The sequence below is a fragment of the Oreochromis aureus genome, linkage group 23 (genome assembly GCF_013358895.1).
Source record: "Oreochromis aureus strain Israel breed Guangdong linkage group 23, ZZ_aureus, whole genome shotgun sequence".
NCBI lineage: Eukaryota > Metazoa > Chordata > Actinopteri > Cichliformes > Cichlidae > Oreochromis > Oreochromis aureus.
In genome coordinates this window covers 7,723,153-7,742,567 of record NC_052963.1, presented here as the reverse complement: position 1 = coordinate 7,742,567, position 19,415 = coordinate 7,723,153, and the positions used below count along the sequence as shown (strand labels likewise).

At 41.0% G+C, this 19,415-nt stretch overlaps 2 protein-coding genes across 4 annotated transcripts in view; both read left to right on the top strand.

The window, feature by feature from the left end:
- LOC116321511 (gamma-aminobutyric acid receptor subunit alpha-5-like) overlaps positions 1–6,392 on the top strand; it is a 34,276-nt gene extending 27,884 nt beyond the window's left edge. The window contains exons 8-10 of the mRNA XM_039607118.1: positions 3,465–3,617; positions 3,888–4,099; positions 6,052–6,392. Coding sequence (XP_039463052.1) covers positions 3,465–3,617; positions 3,888–4,099; positions 6,052–6,351 — 665 coding nt within the window. The 3' untranslated portion in view covers positions 6,352–6,392. The remainder of the gene's footprint in view (positions 1–3,464; positions 3,618–3,887; positions 4,100–6,051) is intronic.
- Positions 6,393–17,575: 11,183 nt separating this feature from the next.
- Positions 17,576–19,415, top strand: part of LOC116321512 (gamma-aminobutyric acid receptor subunit gamma-3-like) — a 158,017-nt gene continuing 156,177 nt past the window's right edge. For all 3 annotated transcript variants that reach the window (XR_005610488.1, XM_031741371.2, XM_039607527.1), the window contains exons 1-2: positions 17,576–18,045; positions 18,498–18,652. Coding sequence is in view for 2 of the 3 variants with exons in the window: in XM_031741371.2 (XP_031597231.1) it covers positions 17,990–18,045; positions 18,498–18,652 (211 nt within the window). In the remaining variant the exon portion in view is untranslated. The remainder of the gene's footprint in view (positions 18,046–18,497; positions 18,653–19,415) is intronic.

Sequence of the window (19,415 nt, the reverse complement as noted above, 5' to 3'; positions counted from 1 at the left end):
TCATCGAGCCACCATCTGGTGTCGTGCCTGCTACCACAAAAAGCTAAACATTATCCGAGAATTCCATTTATCTCCAGGACCAAAGGCGGTAAATCATTCATGCAGCTCAAAGCTTCTGTCTGGAAACTGCCCAAATCAGTGGTGGAGATTGCTGATGAGCTTGAGCTCTGGGGTCACATTCAGCCCAGAAGGTTAATTTACTGTTTATATCTTTGACTCTCTCACTAATAACTTCGACAGACCAAATATGACACTTTAAGATGTGCCAGATCTGAGCTCTGGTTTTTGATCTGGCACTTTTTCCCAGTGTGTTAAATGAAATATTGAATGCAGTGGACAGGTGTTACTGAGGGTGCAGTGACCGATGGGAATTAAAGGTTCTACTTTCTACTTTCTCAAACTTTCTTTTCTTAAATATATATAGCAGTTGTTCTGTTACATGGTCCTAAAAGTTTGAAGACCACAGTAATACAAGGAAATCTGATTGCCTCAACTGAACTGCTTTGGTCCAGCATGTTAGTATGTAGAGTAGTAGTGGAGGAAAACATTTCAGTCTTGTTAGTTAATAATTTTTTAGATGCAGTCCTAACCTGTAACATTGCATCTGTCAAAACCTTTATGTCTAACTGTATGCAGGGTTACAGTTTGAGATTTAAGATTAACCTCATTCACCATGTCCACCTAGGGTTAGGGTTTGGTTTTTTTTAGCCACAAGCAAAAGGACACATTTTCAGCAAAGAATACATTTTGGCATTAGTTTTTCAGTTAAAAGCTTTTCAACTGGGCCTTTCTGGACAGGAAAAAACTTTAACAAATTTAATCTCTAACCATAACTCTAGATGGGACCACCTGGTGGTCGCTAAGCATTTACATTTAGTAATATTAGCTATTTATTGACAATGAACATTGATAATGAGTGGCTCCATAATACAGTGATTTATACATTTGCCTAGCAAGCCAGAGATCCCTGGTTTGAGTCTGAGAGGAAACGCGTCTCTCGGTTGTGTCAGGAAGGATATCCGGTGTACAGATCTGCGAAAGCAAGTCTGTGGCGCTACCTGTTGTGACCCCTTATGAATACGGGAGTAGCTAAAAGTTGCTAATGAACAGTGTTCATGAAGTTTTCTGTAGTGTCAGATGCTGGATGGTGTTTGACTTTAATTAGAACACTAATCTTAGGCACTCCCCCTTGAGGATGTGAAAGTGGAGATAAGTGAGGGAGTTTTTCTTTAAAGACCTGACATCTTTAGGGTCACGGCTTCTTCCGTCTCAGATACTTTCCTTAAATAACTCCCTGACTCTAAAAGCAGATAAGGCTTACTCTAGCAGCAGTTACGTCTACAGTTTGCAGGGACCTCGGGGCTTGTCAGGAACCTTTGCGACGTCAGTGTTGGGACAAAACGCCATATCCTGTGAACCTCTGAAGACCCACCTGGTCACCAGTAACCCATTTGAGTTCAGGAATGGCCTTGGTGTTAGCCTTAATGTCTAGCAAATATCTAATGAACAGTTTTTTTAGTTTGTGTCTTAATACTTTTCTTTTAAGGTACTATAAAAACACTACCACTACCCCTCCCCTTATGTCTAACCATGACACTCGATGCATTGACACTGACTTACCGGGTGTTAAGAAGTTAAATGATCTAGAAGGACACTTTCCAGAGAATAATAAATCATTTTAAATGCCGTGCACACAGCTTTGGCAAAACAGGGCAAAACAGTTTCCCTCCAACTCACCAGTTTACCAGCATGGCTGCATTGTTGCTTGACACAAAAGGGAGTTCCCCACGAACACTGTGAAATACAGATCCTTGCGAGAAAAGTAAAATCCACCAGAGGAGCATGTTCTTCCTCTTTCCTTTGCCCCCGGTCCTTTCAGGATCCATGCATCAAGTGCAAAGGTAACCCTTTGCAAGGGATGTGTCTGGATGATTCCAGCAGGTGTAGAAGTGGACAGGGTAGTTGTGAACCAGGTGGCCTGGAGTCATGAAGGCATCAGAGGGCCCGAGCGATGAGGTAGAAGAGAGAACTAAGCATGCTGGGGAACTCCAGATCGAGGCATGGCAGTGACAGTGACGTTGATAACTGTGCGTAGCGGCCGTTCGCCCTCAGCACAGGGCAGCTGCAAAATAGAGAAATTTCCCCCGGTTTTAAGCTGATGTCAGCTGATGAGTTCAGCGCACTTTCTGAATTGCTTTTTCTGTCCTCCCCAAGCCAGTCAGTTCCATGAAGAGCGTTGGAGGTACCAGAAAAATAAAAAGAAAGAAAGAAAAACAACATAAAAAGTAAAAAAAGAGGTATGCAGATATATCTACACGGCTATCCCCCCTCCATCCCACCAGTGATTAGCAGCAATGAGTGTCCGTCTCCGTGGCTTAGAGCGTGCGCTGAGGTGTGTGTCAACAGCTAGAGATCATGCTTCATGTGTGTTTGACTGTGTCTACGTGTGTCAGAGCCTGGATTGGCAGGGTGGAAAGGGGCGGGGTTTGGAGCTCAGCAATGGATCCCAAGACAGGAAGCCTCAGCACCCCCCTCAACCCCCCCCCGCTTTCAACTCCCTCTCTTTGCGCTCACTGATGGCAGGATGCAGATTGTAACCAGGGATTAGGGAGGTTCAAAAATCCGATTTTGCTTGGAGAAAGCCTCATGTATTACTGTGTGTGTGTGTGTGTGTGTGTGTGTGTGTGTGTGTGTGTGTGTGTGTGTGTGTGTGTGTGTGTGTGAGGGAGAGAGAGAGCGGCTTGTGTACGTGTGCCCCAGTGTGTGGAATACAGTCATTAGATTTTTCATAGTTTACCAGCGCCTGCAGTCACAAACTGCTGCTGGCAATGGGGATTTTTTTTAAAACCCTCAAATGCAATCTTCTGTTGTTTAACAGAGTATTCTGTCCTCCCACTTCCCACCTCTCAACACACTTTTACCTCCCACTGTCACGGCCCACTGTCGAACCCAGACATTAACTGCATAATAATCTATTCTCGTGTTCTCTCAGTAATTAACACTGCTTACGCTAATTTTTCCTTTTAATAACAGACCTGAAGTCAGGTTCATTTTGCTGTTATGTTTAACTGAAATGTTCTCTTTACACCTTTTCACCAGTCTCTAACACCTCTGATTATTTCATTAGTCTAATGGTAGAATAGTGAAAAGAAGGGGAGATGTGTTAGCTGAGCTTATTACTGCTTCTCAAATGACACTTTTCATTCCTTTTATCCAGTGACTGAGCACCATTGCAGCCATTTTACTTGTTTTTTAATCACACTGCTGGTAGTTTGTTCTAAAATAAAGACATGCCCAATGCGGTAGACTAAACATCTTTTGTTCAGTAAGGAGGTCAAGTCGCACATTAATAATTCCTCTATTCTCAAAGCGCATCTTTAAGTAGATATTTCTGTTATTAGGACGCTGTTGTTTGTTGTCCTTATCTAACCTTATATCCTTTTTATTTGCTTCTTTCCCCTCAGGACAGTATACAGTGATGATGGCCCATTTCTTCCTGAAGAGGAAGATTGGATATTTTGTCATCCAGACGTATATGCCATGTTTCATGACTGTAATCCTGTCCCAGGTGTCATTTTGGCTGAACAGAGAGTCAGTTCCTGCCAGAACTGTTTTTGGTGAGTGAAGCTGCTTACGTACTAATCCTTTTAAAAAAAAATTTAAAAAGTAAAAAACTTTTTATTTAACTGGGTAATATTTCCGTCATGCGCATTCATACCAGGGAGAATAATAACAGTCGCTCACTGAGCAGCAGCACTGCACAAGCTGACAGTTAGGAGTTATTAAAGTGCCCACCTTCGCTGAGTGAGGCCAGTCTGTCGTTTGTTTCCAGCCGGCTCATAAAAACTAAATTTAAAATCGTCATGTTTAACTTTGTTTGCACCCAGGGGTGACCACTGTGCTGACCATGACCACCCTTAGCATCAGTGCGAGGAACTCGCTCCCCAAAGTGGCCTATGCTACAGCCATGGACTGGTTCATTGCCGTCTGCTATGCTTTTGTCTTTTCTGCCCTCATTGAGTTCGCAACAGTGAACTACTTCACCAAGAGGAGCTGGGCTTGGGATGGCAAGAAGGCTATGGAAGCACAACACCCTAAGGTACAATTTGTGGGTCCTTTGATACACATTTAAGAGTTTATTCTATGATCATCCAGAAATACCAAAAACGCAAACTTGGCTATGACCTGTGGTTATGAAATATTAGCAGTTGGTTGCAGGGCCTAGAAGTGTGGCAGTGTATTTGAAACATTAGCTAAGTTATTATCATATTCCACAAGAAACAAAGGAAGTGTTGAAAATGATTGATTATGGGAAATAACAATATGTTTTGTTATCTGACTGGGGCAAATGGTTATCTAAACTTTTTCTTCCTCCTGGCCCCCCAAACCTGTCACAGCACATGGCTGCCCATCTGGCTGGCTCTGCTGGAGGTTTCTTCCTGTTAAAAGGGAGTTTTTCCTTCCCACTGTCGCCAAGTGCTTGCTCATAGGTTGTCATCTGATTGTAGGGTTTTGCCTTAGACTTGAGGCTTTCCCACTGTGTTATGGTGATATGTATCAGGGTTGTCTTGTGGACATTTTGGGTCCTTAATGGAATTCCTTGAAGCTAACCATAATGGATAATGTTACGAGGTTCAACACAGGGTTACCAGGGAAAGCAAGCAAGCACAGAAGAAAAAAAAATCAAACCTACAATGAAAGAGAAAATTTTATTTGAAATCAGAGGAATGTGAGCAGACAATAGACAGTTTTAGCATTATGTCATTTCCATGTTGTTATTTGTTAAAACCAAAAGCGATCATATTTGGATGAGTGTGGAGTGCATACTGAATTTCACTGACAAAAAAACTGAAGCACAGTTATTTATTTGATTATTTGTCAGATGATACCATAAAAAAAATCCAGAAGAAATTCAGTGACTCTACTCTAGGCGTCTAGGCCTTATCTGAGAAACAGTACTGCTTACTCTACTATACTATAGGGTTTTAAACAGTCTTAAGGTCATTACACACCGAACACACTGCAAAAAACACCAAAGTGAAATTCCAAATTCTTTGGATCCAAACTTGTTGTGTATTATATAAACAGGCAGAACACATTTCACACGCACTGTGAAAAAAATTATATCATTATTAAGCAATGATAAGCTGTTCCTGATGTTTCTGAACAAGAAAAGAATGAAACTGAGAGTCTGGGTTCCTCTAATTCTCATCAGGCAACACCAGGAAGAATTTCATGGTTTGATCCAGGAGTTGAAGCTGTATCACGACCACTTTCATACATATCTCGGGATGACAGTGGAGCAGTTTGAGCTGTTGTTGGCAGAGTTGAGACCACATCTGAGGCAAAGAAATAATTACAGAGAGCTGATTGTATGTTCAGTACTGGTGTGCCAAACATAGTCTGATTGGTCAGATTTCTGCTTTTGGATCAGAGAAAGCAAGCTTGGTTCAAAAAAATAAATGCCGCAATTTCGTCCAGCAACATCACATCCGGTGTGTAAAGGCCTTTATGCCAGACTAATCATTTTCTGCCTTTAGCTACACCGTTAGCAAACAGATATTAGAGCAGTGTTACATTTACGTGACACTGAAGCAAGTGAACTTCAGTATAAGCGTATAAAAAAAAAAAGTTAAATACATAAATGCACTGTGAGTCATCAGGATATTGAAAGTCACTTCACAGCATGGATTACTATACATTCTGCTTGGTTTAATAATCCCAGTGATGTCTAGGACAACCGCCAGGCATCTGTTAACAGCTGCGCTAAAACATATATACACAGTGCAGTCATCATAAATAAAACTCAAACTGACAGAACACCAGTGGAAATCATGCTGCTAACTGATTGAAATTCAATAACCCAGCAGCCCACATTTTACCAGAATGTTCTGCCAGAAATATTTCACCTCAGTAAGGTCACTAATCACTCCAGACAGAACAAAACACACAGATTCTTCTTAAGCCAGAAAAAAAAAGAAAACTGATAACAGTAGAGCAAAATGAGGCTTGTAACTAACGTTCTACTCAACGTGCTCTGTCCTGCCGTAGAAACGAGACCCGATGGTTCTGTCCAAGAAGCCCAACAACGTGTGTTCGGCAGGTGTCAACTACACCCCCAACCTCACCAAGGACACGTCCATCTCCACCATCTCCAACACGACGTCGGTACACCTGCGTTCTGCTGAGACCAAGACGATGGACCCCAAGAAGACCTACAACAGCGTCAGCAAGATCGACAAGATGTCGCGGATAGTGTTCCCTGTCCTCTTCGGAACCTTCAACCTCGTCTACTGGGCCACGTACCTCAACAGAGAACCGTTGTCGAAAGGAGTTGTCATCTCAACGTAATCGCTCTTCTTATTGTTCCTTTCTTTTTCAGGGGCGTGGGGCGGGGGGGGTGCAGTTTGTGTCAGGGAGAAGGTAAGGTTGAGCCTAATTGAAGAGGGGTGATCCAAAATGAAAGCGGCCATTGCTACATCTCTGCCCCCAAACAAAACAAATGTGAAAACAAAGAACAAAAACTATACTCACCTATTTAGTTCAAGCACTCTGAATGGATGCAAGGCTTCACAATTCCCTTTCCTATTTTTCATGGCCTAAAACACTGCTTCTTAAGACTACATTAACAGGAGAGAGGGTGCTTTGCTTCTTTCTCATCTATCCTGCTGCAGTTTGCATGATGCTCACCCCCAAAAAGGGAACATGGACTCCTCTTTGTCTTGAACACCGACCATGTATATGTCAGTCATTGCTTAAACTATGGGAGCACACTTGGTCACTACTACCCGGAGAATTTAACGAAGGAATTTAACGCTTCATGTTCTTACTGCACTGGGCTCATAAACTCTGCAATCTAACTCGCATTTGAATTTTAAAACAGGATTTTAAAATGTACCTAATTCCGCGCTATGAGAAAGACACATCTCTCGAGATTGATGCTGCAAGTGCATTAATAATGTCGTTTTATGTCTCCTTTTAAAAAAAAAAAAAACCTAAAAAACTCTTGCCAATTCTTTTCCTCTGCCTAACGCTGAGGGTGCTTGTGTCTCTTGTTGTACAACTTTACTTGAAGATTCAAGAACTATTGCTGCAGGCCTGGTTTCCCAAAAGCACTGGCAGTAAGAGTCTCAAAGTAAAATGTGAGAGTAAAAGAAGTTTTGAATTTAGGACCAGCAAGAATGTTTGAAAATCTTTTTTTTCTGACCTACTTACACGAGGGTGACTGGACGGCTGTGGCAGATGTGTTAGCACAAATTAAGGATTGGATATATGTGATTTAACAGAATTTTGAGCCTGGGTCACTCAGCTGGGAAACCAAAATGCACAGCTGAGAGACCAAATGGAGAGTAAGTCACATACAAGTCAGGACAGCGATGTGGACAGTTTTGGGACTGTCGTTCAGAGACACCCAGACATGCGTCCTGCTAATGTGTCCACAGAGAAAACAGACTCATGTACAGTTCATAACCCTGTTTTGGTTTTTTAAAAAACTGCTGGTGAAGTTTACTAAATGAGTACTGTGACATTTTTGTGATTTGTAAGGCACTGACACAGCTGCTATGTATTTGTAAGTGTTCCATTTCCAGGATTCCAAATGTGGGGAGGAAAGTATTTAACTTAATCATATAAATGTGGTTTTCTAAGGCTTGCGACAGGTAATTTGCTGCACACTGTGCCGTTATTTAACACCGAAAAGAGCATGCCTTATATTGCACCTGGCTGCGATAGTTGTCGCAAGGAGCATTAATTTATGTGGAATGCCAAGGGGAGACGTTATCAGAATGAGCATGTAATTGGTTCGGGTATATGGCTGTGACAAATCTTTGGATCTGCCCTGTCAGCTGCTCATGCTGAACAGTTCGAGCCAAGCCCCACATATTTAGTGTATTTTGATATAACAAAGCAGAACATACCGCAGAGCATCGGCGGCAAGGAGAGAATTACAAGATGTATACAAGCCATGGCTGTATAGCTGGTAGCAAGGTTAGTTTTTTTTGCAGTGTGCACAGCTGTTTGTAGGTTTTTTCATCATGTTTCATCAAATAGGCAGCAGGTCATAGTGAGCTCAAAAAATAAACAAACTCAAAAAATACACCCTGAGCTCTGTAACATCACAAATCGACTTCATACATTTTGTCTATTTTTTAAGTTCTGTCCCAAAACTATTTTAAGAAAAAACTGTAATGTTTGTCAAAATGTCACTGTAACTGTGACAAAGGTGTTGGAGGTGTTCCAGGATTGTGCATAAGCTGTTGCCCACAGGTGGCTGTGAGTCAGATTCTTTCCTTTGACTTTAATAAATACCTGCAGACCCTTATACAGAACAACACATTGCACGGTCACAGTACCGGCCTGGGTTTGCAAGTCAGTTGGGATTTGACAGTTAATAATGTTTTGTGTTGTGCTACACATCCTGCACATGGGCTGTTAAACACATATTTTAGGTTTGTGAGGCAGAGCTGGTTGTAGTAAAGTAATAAAGCAGTCTTGGGCTGCGTCAGCCTTTAAGACGACAGTTTCTGACGCAAGACTAATCATTGACCTTTTTAGTAGATTACCTGCAGAACTTTCCACTCCCACTGAGCTATTCTTTTTCACATACAAAAAGTGAATCAATAATTTTCTCACTCATGCCTCTTAATAGCTACACTTGAGATAGCTCAGTTCATGCTTTGCACAAAGTCAAAGTATTCTGGGTCATTTAAGCATTTTCTCAGGCTGTTGGAAAATGTTAAGTCCAGTCTACAGTGTGTTTGTGAAAGTAAAGTGCTGGGGGGGAAAAAAGATGATTATCGTGTCATGTTTCTGGATTCCAGCAAATCTATACTAGAAAGAAAACCTCACGCATATATCAGCAACAGGAGACAGAAATTCAACAGCTCAGCCGCTAACAGGTGACCAAAGATTGATTGTACCATGAACTGACTCATAACGGTCCACAAAAGTGAGCAACACAGCAGAGCTCTGTCCTCTCAGAATGACTTGCTATTGGGTTCAATCGATGGGGTGAAGTTTATCAAAACTGCACCCCGACTTGAATTAATTTACTTCACCTCCGCGAGCTAATCCAATGTCATTGGACTGCATTGATTTTTTTTCTCAGAATGTTTCTCTGTTTTGAAAGCTTGGTTAGACGAGGCCTTTAAGCTGCATAGAATTTTGGGAAATTAGGCCGAGTGTCATGAGAGAATCATGTAAATAGCCTTTTTTGTTTTCAATGTAGCTCTTTGCTTTGACACAAAAAAGACAGATTGTCACATTTGTGTTCTGAAGCCCTTAGTAGAAAAAAAAAGCCTAATGTTGACTTTCAAGTTATAAAGGGTATGTTATTGTCTCCAATATCTTTTTCTTCTGTGTACATGTGTGAGTTTGTTTCGTTCTTGTGGCTTGTAGAAGAGCTGATCAAACTTGATCTTTGGACTGATTTGTATTTTATATCTACAGTGACTTAATTAAAGCGACGAGCACACATTTTGGCATTACGGCTCAAGCCTACCTGTTGCACAGCATGTGTTGGTTTGTGGTGAGACAAACTCAGGAATAAGAGGACCCCATGCTCCCAACAGAAATATCACTTCTTCATATCTATCATATGGATTTTGAACACCAACCTCTCTCCCCTGCTGCTGGGAGCATTGTCCTCAAAAACTTTAGGCCGCTAAGCAGATATTTATACACTGGCTTGGTGAGAAACCATGTAAATAAGGGTGACATCAGCTGCTATCTGCTTTGCATTGTGTACTTAAGTCCACCTTAAGTGATTTTATTTTGACTTAGTGTGCCAGGATATGCTGTGGTATTTTCGTGCTGTTTAACTGATGTTGAAGCTGTCATTTATGGAAATCTAAGATCCAGCTTTCTGTCAGATCAGACAATGTTTCAGTTTCAGTGCAATGGCAGCCAAATACAGGATACAGACGAGACATCTCCCCCCACCAATCTGTAATCTGTCTGTTCCTCGACTTCCTGCTTGTATCTGACACATTATCAAGTAACAGTACACACTTTCTGTCTTTGTATTTCTGATTAGGTCTGCAGTAGTTGAGTTCTTCAACAAGTGTGTTTTTTAAACTAAACAGTTGTTTTTATTGAGCTTTATTTAAGCCTTGTTTTCTAACATATAACCAAAGGAACTATTACTGTAAAAAGTCACTGATAATGTCCCTGAGAAACACGTATAGCCTTCATTATTTTTTCTGTGGACAGCAGCTTCAGTCTGACAGAAGTTCTCTGTATGGACAAAGGTACTGGGTCTCACCTGTTATTCTTTGAATTCTTGTATTTTCAGTCCCATTGCTTTGGCTGTGTAAAATCTAAAGAATCTAGGCCTGTACTCTTTTGTGCTTTTATTTGGGAAAGAATGGGTCTTTCTAAAGAGATCACTAATTTAAAAGTGCTACTGTAATAGAGTGAGGCATTGCAACAAGTCACTTCGTCTAATTTTGTACCTTTCAGAAATTCCACAGTCAGCTGTAAGTGGCATTTTTGCAAAAGTGGAAGTTTTTAGGGACCACAGCAACTCAGACACCAACTGGCAGACCACGTAAAGTTAGAGAGTGAGGTTGCCAAGAGCTGAGGCATATAGTGCACAAGTGTAATCAACACTGTGCTGAAGTGCAGAGTTCCAAACCTCCTCCAACATTACAATCAGCACAAAAAACTGTATAGCAGGAGCTTCATGCAACGGGCTTCCATGCAGCGCAGCTCCTGTAGGTAGCCCAGTACGTTTGTGCCAATAGTGTATCTCTACAACTATTAGCTTGTCCATAAATTTGGCTAATATGGTAATATTCATGGAAAATTTACAATAACTTTGGTGATCCTCTGACTTTTTCTAGTGCCATCATCAGATCAAAATTACTGTGGCTGGTGGGTAATATATGCAAAATTAATTCATCTTAGTTTAGTTAGTTTAATTCAGAATCAGTCAATTAAAAATAAAAAATAATCCTCTAGTCTATAAAACTAAAAATAACATGAAAGTCCAAAAATTTTCAAAATTTATTTTGACTGTTAACAGGCTAAACGAATACAGCTTATATGATGTTATACCAGCTTATAAACATCTGTACCTGCTGCTAAACACCAGCATGTTAGCGTCATCGTTGTTAGCATGTGGATATTCGCATTTAGCTGCATGTAGAATAATAGTAGGCAGACAGATGGATGAACACTTGAATTCAATACGTTATAAATTCCCTGATGTTAATTCTCGGTAATTTAATAAATATTTCTGACCGATAACGAGCTAAAATAACATATAGGTAAAGTGGCATTTGTTATACTCAGCATGTGTTATCTTTGATAATATTTGTCGACTTTTTATTCATTTCTACTATTAGTAGCATGCTGGCATTAGCATTTTACTGCATGTAAAACAGTGATAGGCAAATAGCAAACACTGACCTTCTAATAAATGAATGAATTGAAGAATGAATGAATAAATCTATGTATAAGCATATTATACCATATTATTAATCCTCTGAATAAAACAATGCTAATATCATAATGGGTTTTGAATGCTAGCCAGCTAAATTAATACAACTAACATGATTTACCTGCCTATTAATATTACACTTGTTAGCATCAACCTTTTAGCTCTGTCGGTGTTAGCATACTGTGCTTGATAGCTACATATTAGCTACATATAGAACCTTGACAATATTTGGCAAACAGACAAATATAGGATTGTATTTTTTCTGCTGTAGAAAACTCAATCATATTAACTATAGGACATCATATATTTAGTACTACCCACATTGTAATTCTGTCTTTTCCAAAAATTCGGCAAAGCTAATATTATGTTTATATGGTAGAGGCTGAAAGAAGACAAGTAACTCACGTATATCAGCTCATTCACAAGAGCTATCAGGTCAGAGGATCCCCATAGTGCTGAAACCTGGTAGACTTCCCAATGTCTGTGCACACCTTTCTTGACGTAAACCAGTGCACCCACCCATTTAACTATCTCTTTCTAGCCAAGAAACAACCCCTCCCTCCTTCCTTCAGCCACTGTGACAGACTCATCTGCCATACATCTGTTAGAATAAGGGATTTAGTTCTGCTTAAGTTGCTTTCACCCATTCAGGGAAGCCCCTTACAGCAAAGCGCTTCTGTCCAATTTAAGCCCTGACTGGCCCAGCCCTGATGACAAACACTTGTTTTTCTCAGTGTGTTGTCTGGACAGCTGTGGCTGGTGCATGTTAGGAACAAACTTAGGGTTGATTATATGTCCTTTATCCCAAGCTAGCTCATGGGCAGTGAAGCTGACTGACGCTTTGAACTCTTGGCTGGGGAATTTATTGCACATCCAGCAGCTGGCTTAAAGGACACTTGCGGAGCTACGATAGCAACAGTTGCCTGTTCCAGTAAAGCTAAAGGTGGCCAATAAAATGCATAAAGTTGCTCATGTTTTTTTTTTTCAAAAACTTTTTACAAGAATATTTACGAAGAACCCATCAAACAGACTTTTGCTTAATTTTGCAAAGATGCAGCAAAGCCATTGTAGCTGGGCTTAATAACGTATTTGTGTCACTCATTCTTTGTTTTATGTACTGTATTTGTTTTGTGTATTATACTGATAATGATCAAATAAAAAGGATTAGCAAAGATGCTATATAATACATTGCAAACACTGCTGTAGCTCAAATGTTGCTTTGTTGAATCCTGATTAAAGCTGCACATATAAAAGGAAATCTGACACTGGTATGTCTGAATCCTATCCGTTTGATTGTCTATTGATATTAAATGCTTTGATGAACTACTTAATGCATTTGGGGTCACTTAGAAAAGTTATTTTTATAAGTAATGCAAATTTGTTTTAATTTGATATAATGTGAAATTCATCAGAAATCTTATACCATCATGAATCTTTTTCTTTTCCATTTTTTAAGTTTGATCTACCTAGTATCTAAGAGGGCATACAGAGGCCCATTGTCACTGTGTTTCAGTGGCATATGATATGCTGTGGTATCTTTTTTCATGATGATATGATAGATGATGATATATGTTTATATTTTCCCAGTTAATGAAGCTGTCAGAGGTTTTAGATTGACAAATAAACTCTTTATAGCTTAATTAAATGGGACCTGCTAAGCAAAAGTCAGCTTGTACTGCTCTGTTAGGGGAGTAGTACACACCTTTGTGTTAAGCCCTCAGCTTTTCAGTTTCGTGCATTGAATAACCTTCATTTCTTAGGGCCCACGTCATTGTTTTCCCATACAGGCTTACACACAGCAAGCCAAATGGATTGCTGTGTGTAATGATGACATATTTCATCTGAGATAAAATCTTTGGGAAATGGTTTTCCTAATGATCATTTGGCCTTTTGCAACAATTTTGATAGACCGTTCTCAGCCTAGGCAATAGCTTTTATCACTTGTTATCAGTCCTGCACATATCAACAACAGGTGGTGTGATCCACCTACAGGGTGGAGACTATTTTGCCCTTCTAAATTTAAGTAATAATGAAGAACTGTCAAGCAGATTTGCCTTTTGGACAAAACAAAAACAACCTTTTTATGTTTACACTAGAAAAAAGATTGTGCTCTGTATAAACTCAATGTATACTGATGAAGTACATTTCATTTGACCAGATTCCACTGAAATTTATATTCTTCTGATATTTCAAAATTACATTGAAAATTTACATGTATTTAAATAAGTCAGCATATTGGGCATAAAATATTTTGAGTGTCGGAACTAAAAGTCCTTTTGTTATGTGTACAAACAAAAAGGTCCTGGTTTGGGATAAAATGCACACTTTTCAAATATACATCCAGTGGCGTGTCCAGCGGGGTGGCCTGGGGGGGCACAGGCCACCCCCCCAACCAGACTGGCCACCCCAGGTGCCACCCCGAAGCTAAAACAATAAAATTCAATGAAATATCAAATGTATGATTATGTTTTCACAGTGAAGCTCAGATATCCGAGTGTAAGTGAATGCTGCATCGGCTTCTGCACTATGAGCATTATGTTAGCAAAGATAGGAGAGCCAAGCACTAAAGACGGCACCTCAGAAAACATTTTTTTGGTGACAGATTAACAGGTTAACATTGCTGGACTGGCCATCGGGCATACCGGGCATTTGCCCGGTGGGCGGATGACTTATTTATTTATTTATTTTGTAAGGGCATGAACAATGAGAGGTGGTGGATTGGCCAGATGCTGGCCGATGTGTAAAAAAAACTCAGTTGTTTGGTGGTCGCTATGTCGGAGCTTCCACAGAGGCCAGCAGGTGGATGAGGGAAGGGGAGGCAGGAGGAGGAGAGACCCGAGGCGGCCGCCAGTCCGATTGTCAGGACAACTGAACTTCAGGTAAGAAGTTATGACCTGCAGTCTATCTGGGTCAGATTTAAACCAAGTTTAGGTGCAGTTTATTTTCGTTATGCTGACTTTTTACAGTCAGTTACAATAACTCGTACTGCGTGCTAGCTAGCATGACGGAGTTTATATACAGCTGGGTGGGTGCTGTGATGTTACTGATCTTGAACTTTATTTTATTCATAAGGTTAGTTAGTAGAGTTGCCAACCGTCCCATAAAAAACAGAATCGTCCCGCATTCAGAGAAAATATTGCACGTTTCGTATTGAGCTGAGAAGGGACGCAGTTTGTCCCGTACTTTAAGTATAATGAAAAACAGACACAGCTGGAGTTATTCTGTCTTTATGCTGCACAGCTGCCTCTTCTCCTCTCATTCTCTCCCCCCTCCCTCTCCTGTTCCTACTTCAATCATGAAACTGATCAATGATCAGCTGATCGGCTTTTCTCTCTTTTTTTTTATCGCCCACTTTGCGCCAGAAAGAGGAAACCGGCAGATGTCGCGCTAAACAACAGCAGCACGTTTAAGCTTGATCAGCTGTTGTTAGAATTTATTTAATATTAATTTCTAGTATCAGCTGATGTTTGCTGGAGCCACAGCTGTAAAGCTGCTGGTCATGATGTCGATTTGGTTATCTGGTGAGAGGGAAACATGAAGATGAAACCAGGAGATGTCCTTACTGAACCATCAGAGCTGAACAGGTGATGGAGAAACAGGTTTACCTTTTAGGTGACATGAATGAGTTGAAGGGAAGTTATGAACTGTTTCTGAGAGACAAATAACTCCAGGATCCTTTTCTAAGTAGCTGACAGCTGGTAACTGTGCAGGGGCGGGTCTAGCAAAGTGTTGCCAGGGGTCCATGTAGGGCATTAACAGGGAAAGGGGGGCACAAAGAAATACTTTTCTTTCTTATTCTCATTTAAAATATCTCGCTTTTATTAAATAATTATCTGAATCTTGTGAACAAAGTTTTTATTTGACGTAAATTGTATAGAGATCATACATATACCAACAAGACAGTGTACATCACTGTCACAACAGCGTTTGTTTTCATTCAAAGGCTTTATGGCTTTAATACCTGGTGGGCCGGTCTCTGGTCAAAATTTGTCCCAGTCCAGCCCTGCAGGTTAATACTGGCAGCGTCACCATGCCAGCTGTCTGTATTTCATCATCAGCCAGTGTTGTTCTTTATACATCAGTATTACCAAAGTTTACCATAAGGCAGCATAGAAAGTATTTACTTGCTTTCAGGTTTCATTCAAATGTTAGTCTTTTCATTTGTTTCCCACTTTTTCCTGTTTCAAAATCAAACACCAGTTTGTGAGAAGATTATCTTCTTTTTTTAATAGGCAGATAAAGTTTTGCATTGGCTAATTTGCCAATTGTATGTTAAAAATGTTTGTATTTTAATATTCAAAAATGTTTTTGCCCAAAACATATGTGCACTATATTTCCGTAAAAATACTATGCAAATATTGCTGTCCTTGAAAGCTGAATAAACACTGACAAAGCACTGATTGTATCTCTTGTACATTATCAGCGCAGTATCTAAAAACTTTGCACCGTAGTGGTTAAAATCTCATTCTAATAAGAGTTAAAAGCGCATTCGGTCATTAGGTTTATAGGGTTATTGAATTATGGTTAACGGTTGGTAGAATTTTTTTTAACATTATCTGCCAATTACATCTGCCACCCTTCTCCAAATCTGTGCCCCTACCCGGCCCCCCCAACAAAAATTTTCTAGACACGCCACTGTATACATCACACATTGCAAAGTTACATTTGAAAGCATGCCTTGCAATATTAGCAAACACTTTGCATGAACTTTGTCACACATAGATGTTGACAAATCTGCTCATCACTGATTATAATGGATAACTGCTTTGTGAACCTGCTAGAATGTAGAGGAGTGAGCCTACTGACAAAATGCACTCACCACACACTTTACTGCTTAAGGAATGATTCAGTTCCTTATAAATGGTCATTTACACTGAATCAATTTAATATTTGATTAACAAAACCTTTCACTGCACACATCATGCTTTTCTCCACAAAGATAATAACAAGCTGCTAATTCTTCTGAATATCTAAACGTTTGCAAAGCTATGACAAGAACATCATGTAATTTCATCACTCATAAAAGGAGAAACCATGTCAGTCCATTCACTTTTCAAATTAAGATTGTGTGATAAGACTGTTTGCCCAAAGTAACAAAGAGGACAGAACTTGCACATTTATTTTTTTATTCTTAAAGTGTGTTTTGCTGACAACACTGTTACTTCTGTGAGTTGGTAAAATAACTATGGCAACACGATTTTCAATTAATTATGTCATCATTATTAATCAATTTTTCCTGCAGGTCTCCTAATACTGTCACTAGTGTGGATAGGCAAAAATAACTAAATGTACATGCTTCTTAATTCATTACATCAGAATTATTAATGAATCACTCCTGCAGGTCCACGCTTGGTCAGCGGGTTCTTTCTTTTCGGCTGCAACACTGCGGGAAAGACTTTCTCTTTCTCGCCGCCAGGGGGCAGCGAAGCCTCTCGAGTGGCACTCACTAGTTCAGAAAGGAAAAAAGTCTGGCAGGTTTGTAAGCTGAACGCAGGGCTGCCCTACTGAGCTGTGGGCCTATTCAGAAAAAAATGACTGTGAGGAGGAGAGCTCGCTGTGACAATGTGGCACGTAAACGGACGTGTAAAGTCTGAACACGACTTCCAGGGGCGATCATCATCATCATCAGGCAAACTGCAGATATCAGTTCGCACTGAGTCAAACTAGATATTTTGCTGTTTACTTATGAGTTGATGCTTATTTCGGAGACTTTTTCATTGGATGAAAGGAAGTAAATGAGTTTTGAGAAGTTCCGGTTCTTCTTTTAGGACTAATTAACTAAAACAAGATAATAATAATAATGATAATAAAAACAGCTGATGGTAATAATGATAATTATAATCACCACCATCATCATCATGCCAGAGTCAGAGCAACAAAAGAGGGGGGGTGTTTCCGTGTGCAGTTGTGATCCAGGTAGTGTATGAGTCACGCAAGATGCTCATCTCCTAAGGTTCACCACCTCCAGCAGCAGCAGAAAGCGTCACCCTGCCACCCTGGTGCCCACACAGGGAGAAGGTGGAGGGAGGCGCCGCCGCTGGATCCCGTCGATTAGACTCCCAGCACTCCCCCCACCCCATCCGCCCCTTACCCCCGCCTCCCTACCCCTCCCACACACTCACACACACACACACACACCATCCTTCTCTTGCTTCGGCTGCCGCCGCTTGTGTTGGACTGGATCGCACTGATTGATCGTCGGGTGCCTTTCCCGGAGGAAACCCTCCCCACGAAGGAGCGAAGAGGACCAGGAGGAAGTGTGGTGGAGGGAGGTGGGGGGCGGGAGAGAACTCGCGATCCGCTGCTGTGGTAGTGCTGGTGCTGTTGTTGTTGGTGGTGGTGTTGGAGGTGGTGGTGGCTGTTCGGTGCACATGACGCGCAGGAGAAAAAAGTGCGTGGGCGGATGAGGAAGTTGAGAGCTGGGATTGATGGTTCCACACCTTTTCACTGCGCTGGCACTTGATCGCGGCAGCAACGCAGCAGCAGCAGCGGCAACAGCAGCAGCACTCCACCGGTTCCTGCGATCAGAGGTGATCCGCGCGTGGGAAAATGACAATCAAGTTTGTGGTCACCCTCTTCACACTTTTGCTCGCTGGAGGTGCTCGGTGAGTGTCATTTGCACCCTTTCTCTCTCTCTCCCTCTCTACGATCAACAGCTGAGAACAGCGTTAAAGCTTCAAAAGTTCGACTGCTGTGAATGAAATCCCATACATGTGTGAAAGAGCCTGTTTGGTAATGCATGCTTCTTTTTTTCTTTTCTTTTTTTAAGGGTTTCCCTCACACACGCACACACACGCACTCCTACAGAAAAAGGCGGGGGGGAGATAAATGACAGCACCATTTACTGCTGCGCCCAAATCCACAGTCTGGGGGTCTCACAGTCATTTACAGCAGGCTCCAAGTCGTCATGAATCAAACATGTTCTCTTTTTTCTCTGCGTCAAAGTTTTCATGACAATTGTGTTTGTTTAAACATGATTAAGACCTCTCGTTCCCCTCCTCTCCTTTTCTCCTACCACCCCCTCCTCCACCCCTTCTCTCTCTCACACACACAACAGCTCTGATTTACGGGAATATGGCGACGACGATGAGGATCATCAGGACACCACTGTCAATCAAATGCTGGTGCCCAGGTCGCACCAGGAGGACGCCACGCTCATTCTGAACAATTTGCTCAAGGAGTACGACAAGACTCTGCGCCCAGACATCGGAGGTAAGGATCAGGAGTGGCGGAGGAGGAGTTGGAGGCTTGTTTGGTTGGAGGAGAAACTTTGGTGGTGCTGTCCAGGGACTGGCTCTGTGCCTGAGCTGTCCATGGTGCTGAAACTGGTAGTGCTGCTGTGAGGGTGGGAAGATGACATCCCCTTCCCCTCTCTCTCAATCATTTTAAAATTAGGTTTCTTCAGTTACGCTGTGACAGATTTGGTGGATTTGGGTTGCTGAGATCTCTGCAAGTCCATTTTAAGTGTTGGGAACTTTATTTATTCAGTGGGGAATAAAAACTACAGGGACGTCTGAATTTTGAGTATTTACATCATTTACATGACTAATAGTTATTTGTGTTTCTATCAATAAATTAACAGTAAATGGACAGGAAATAAAATGTGTCCACTTCTTGGGTTTCTGGCAAATTATCTGCAAAGTTAATTCACTTAAATGCGTTTTAATTCAAAATGCAAATAGGACCATGTTCTTATATTGGCTCTACATTAGCCAAATGTACAAAGACGTACAGTGCTGTGCAAAATTATTAAGCCACCCGTCATTCCTTTATATTTTGCTAAGAGCATGAGAAATATCTACAGAGAAATGTGGGCAAACATGCATGGAAACACAATATAAAAGGCAAAGAGAGTTTGTTTAAGAATAATGGCGGTCAAACTAAATATTGACTTTTAAGCTTGTTAGAATCATACAGAGGCTGAACTCTCTTCAGGAGTAGTTCTCCAGGCTTCTTGAAAGACATTCAAAGCTCT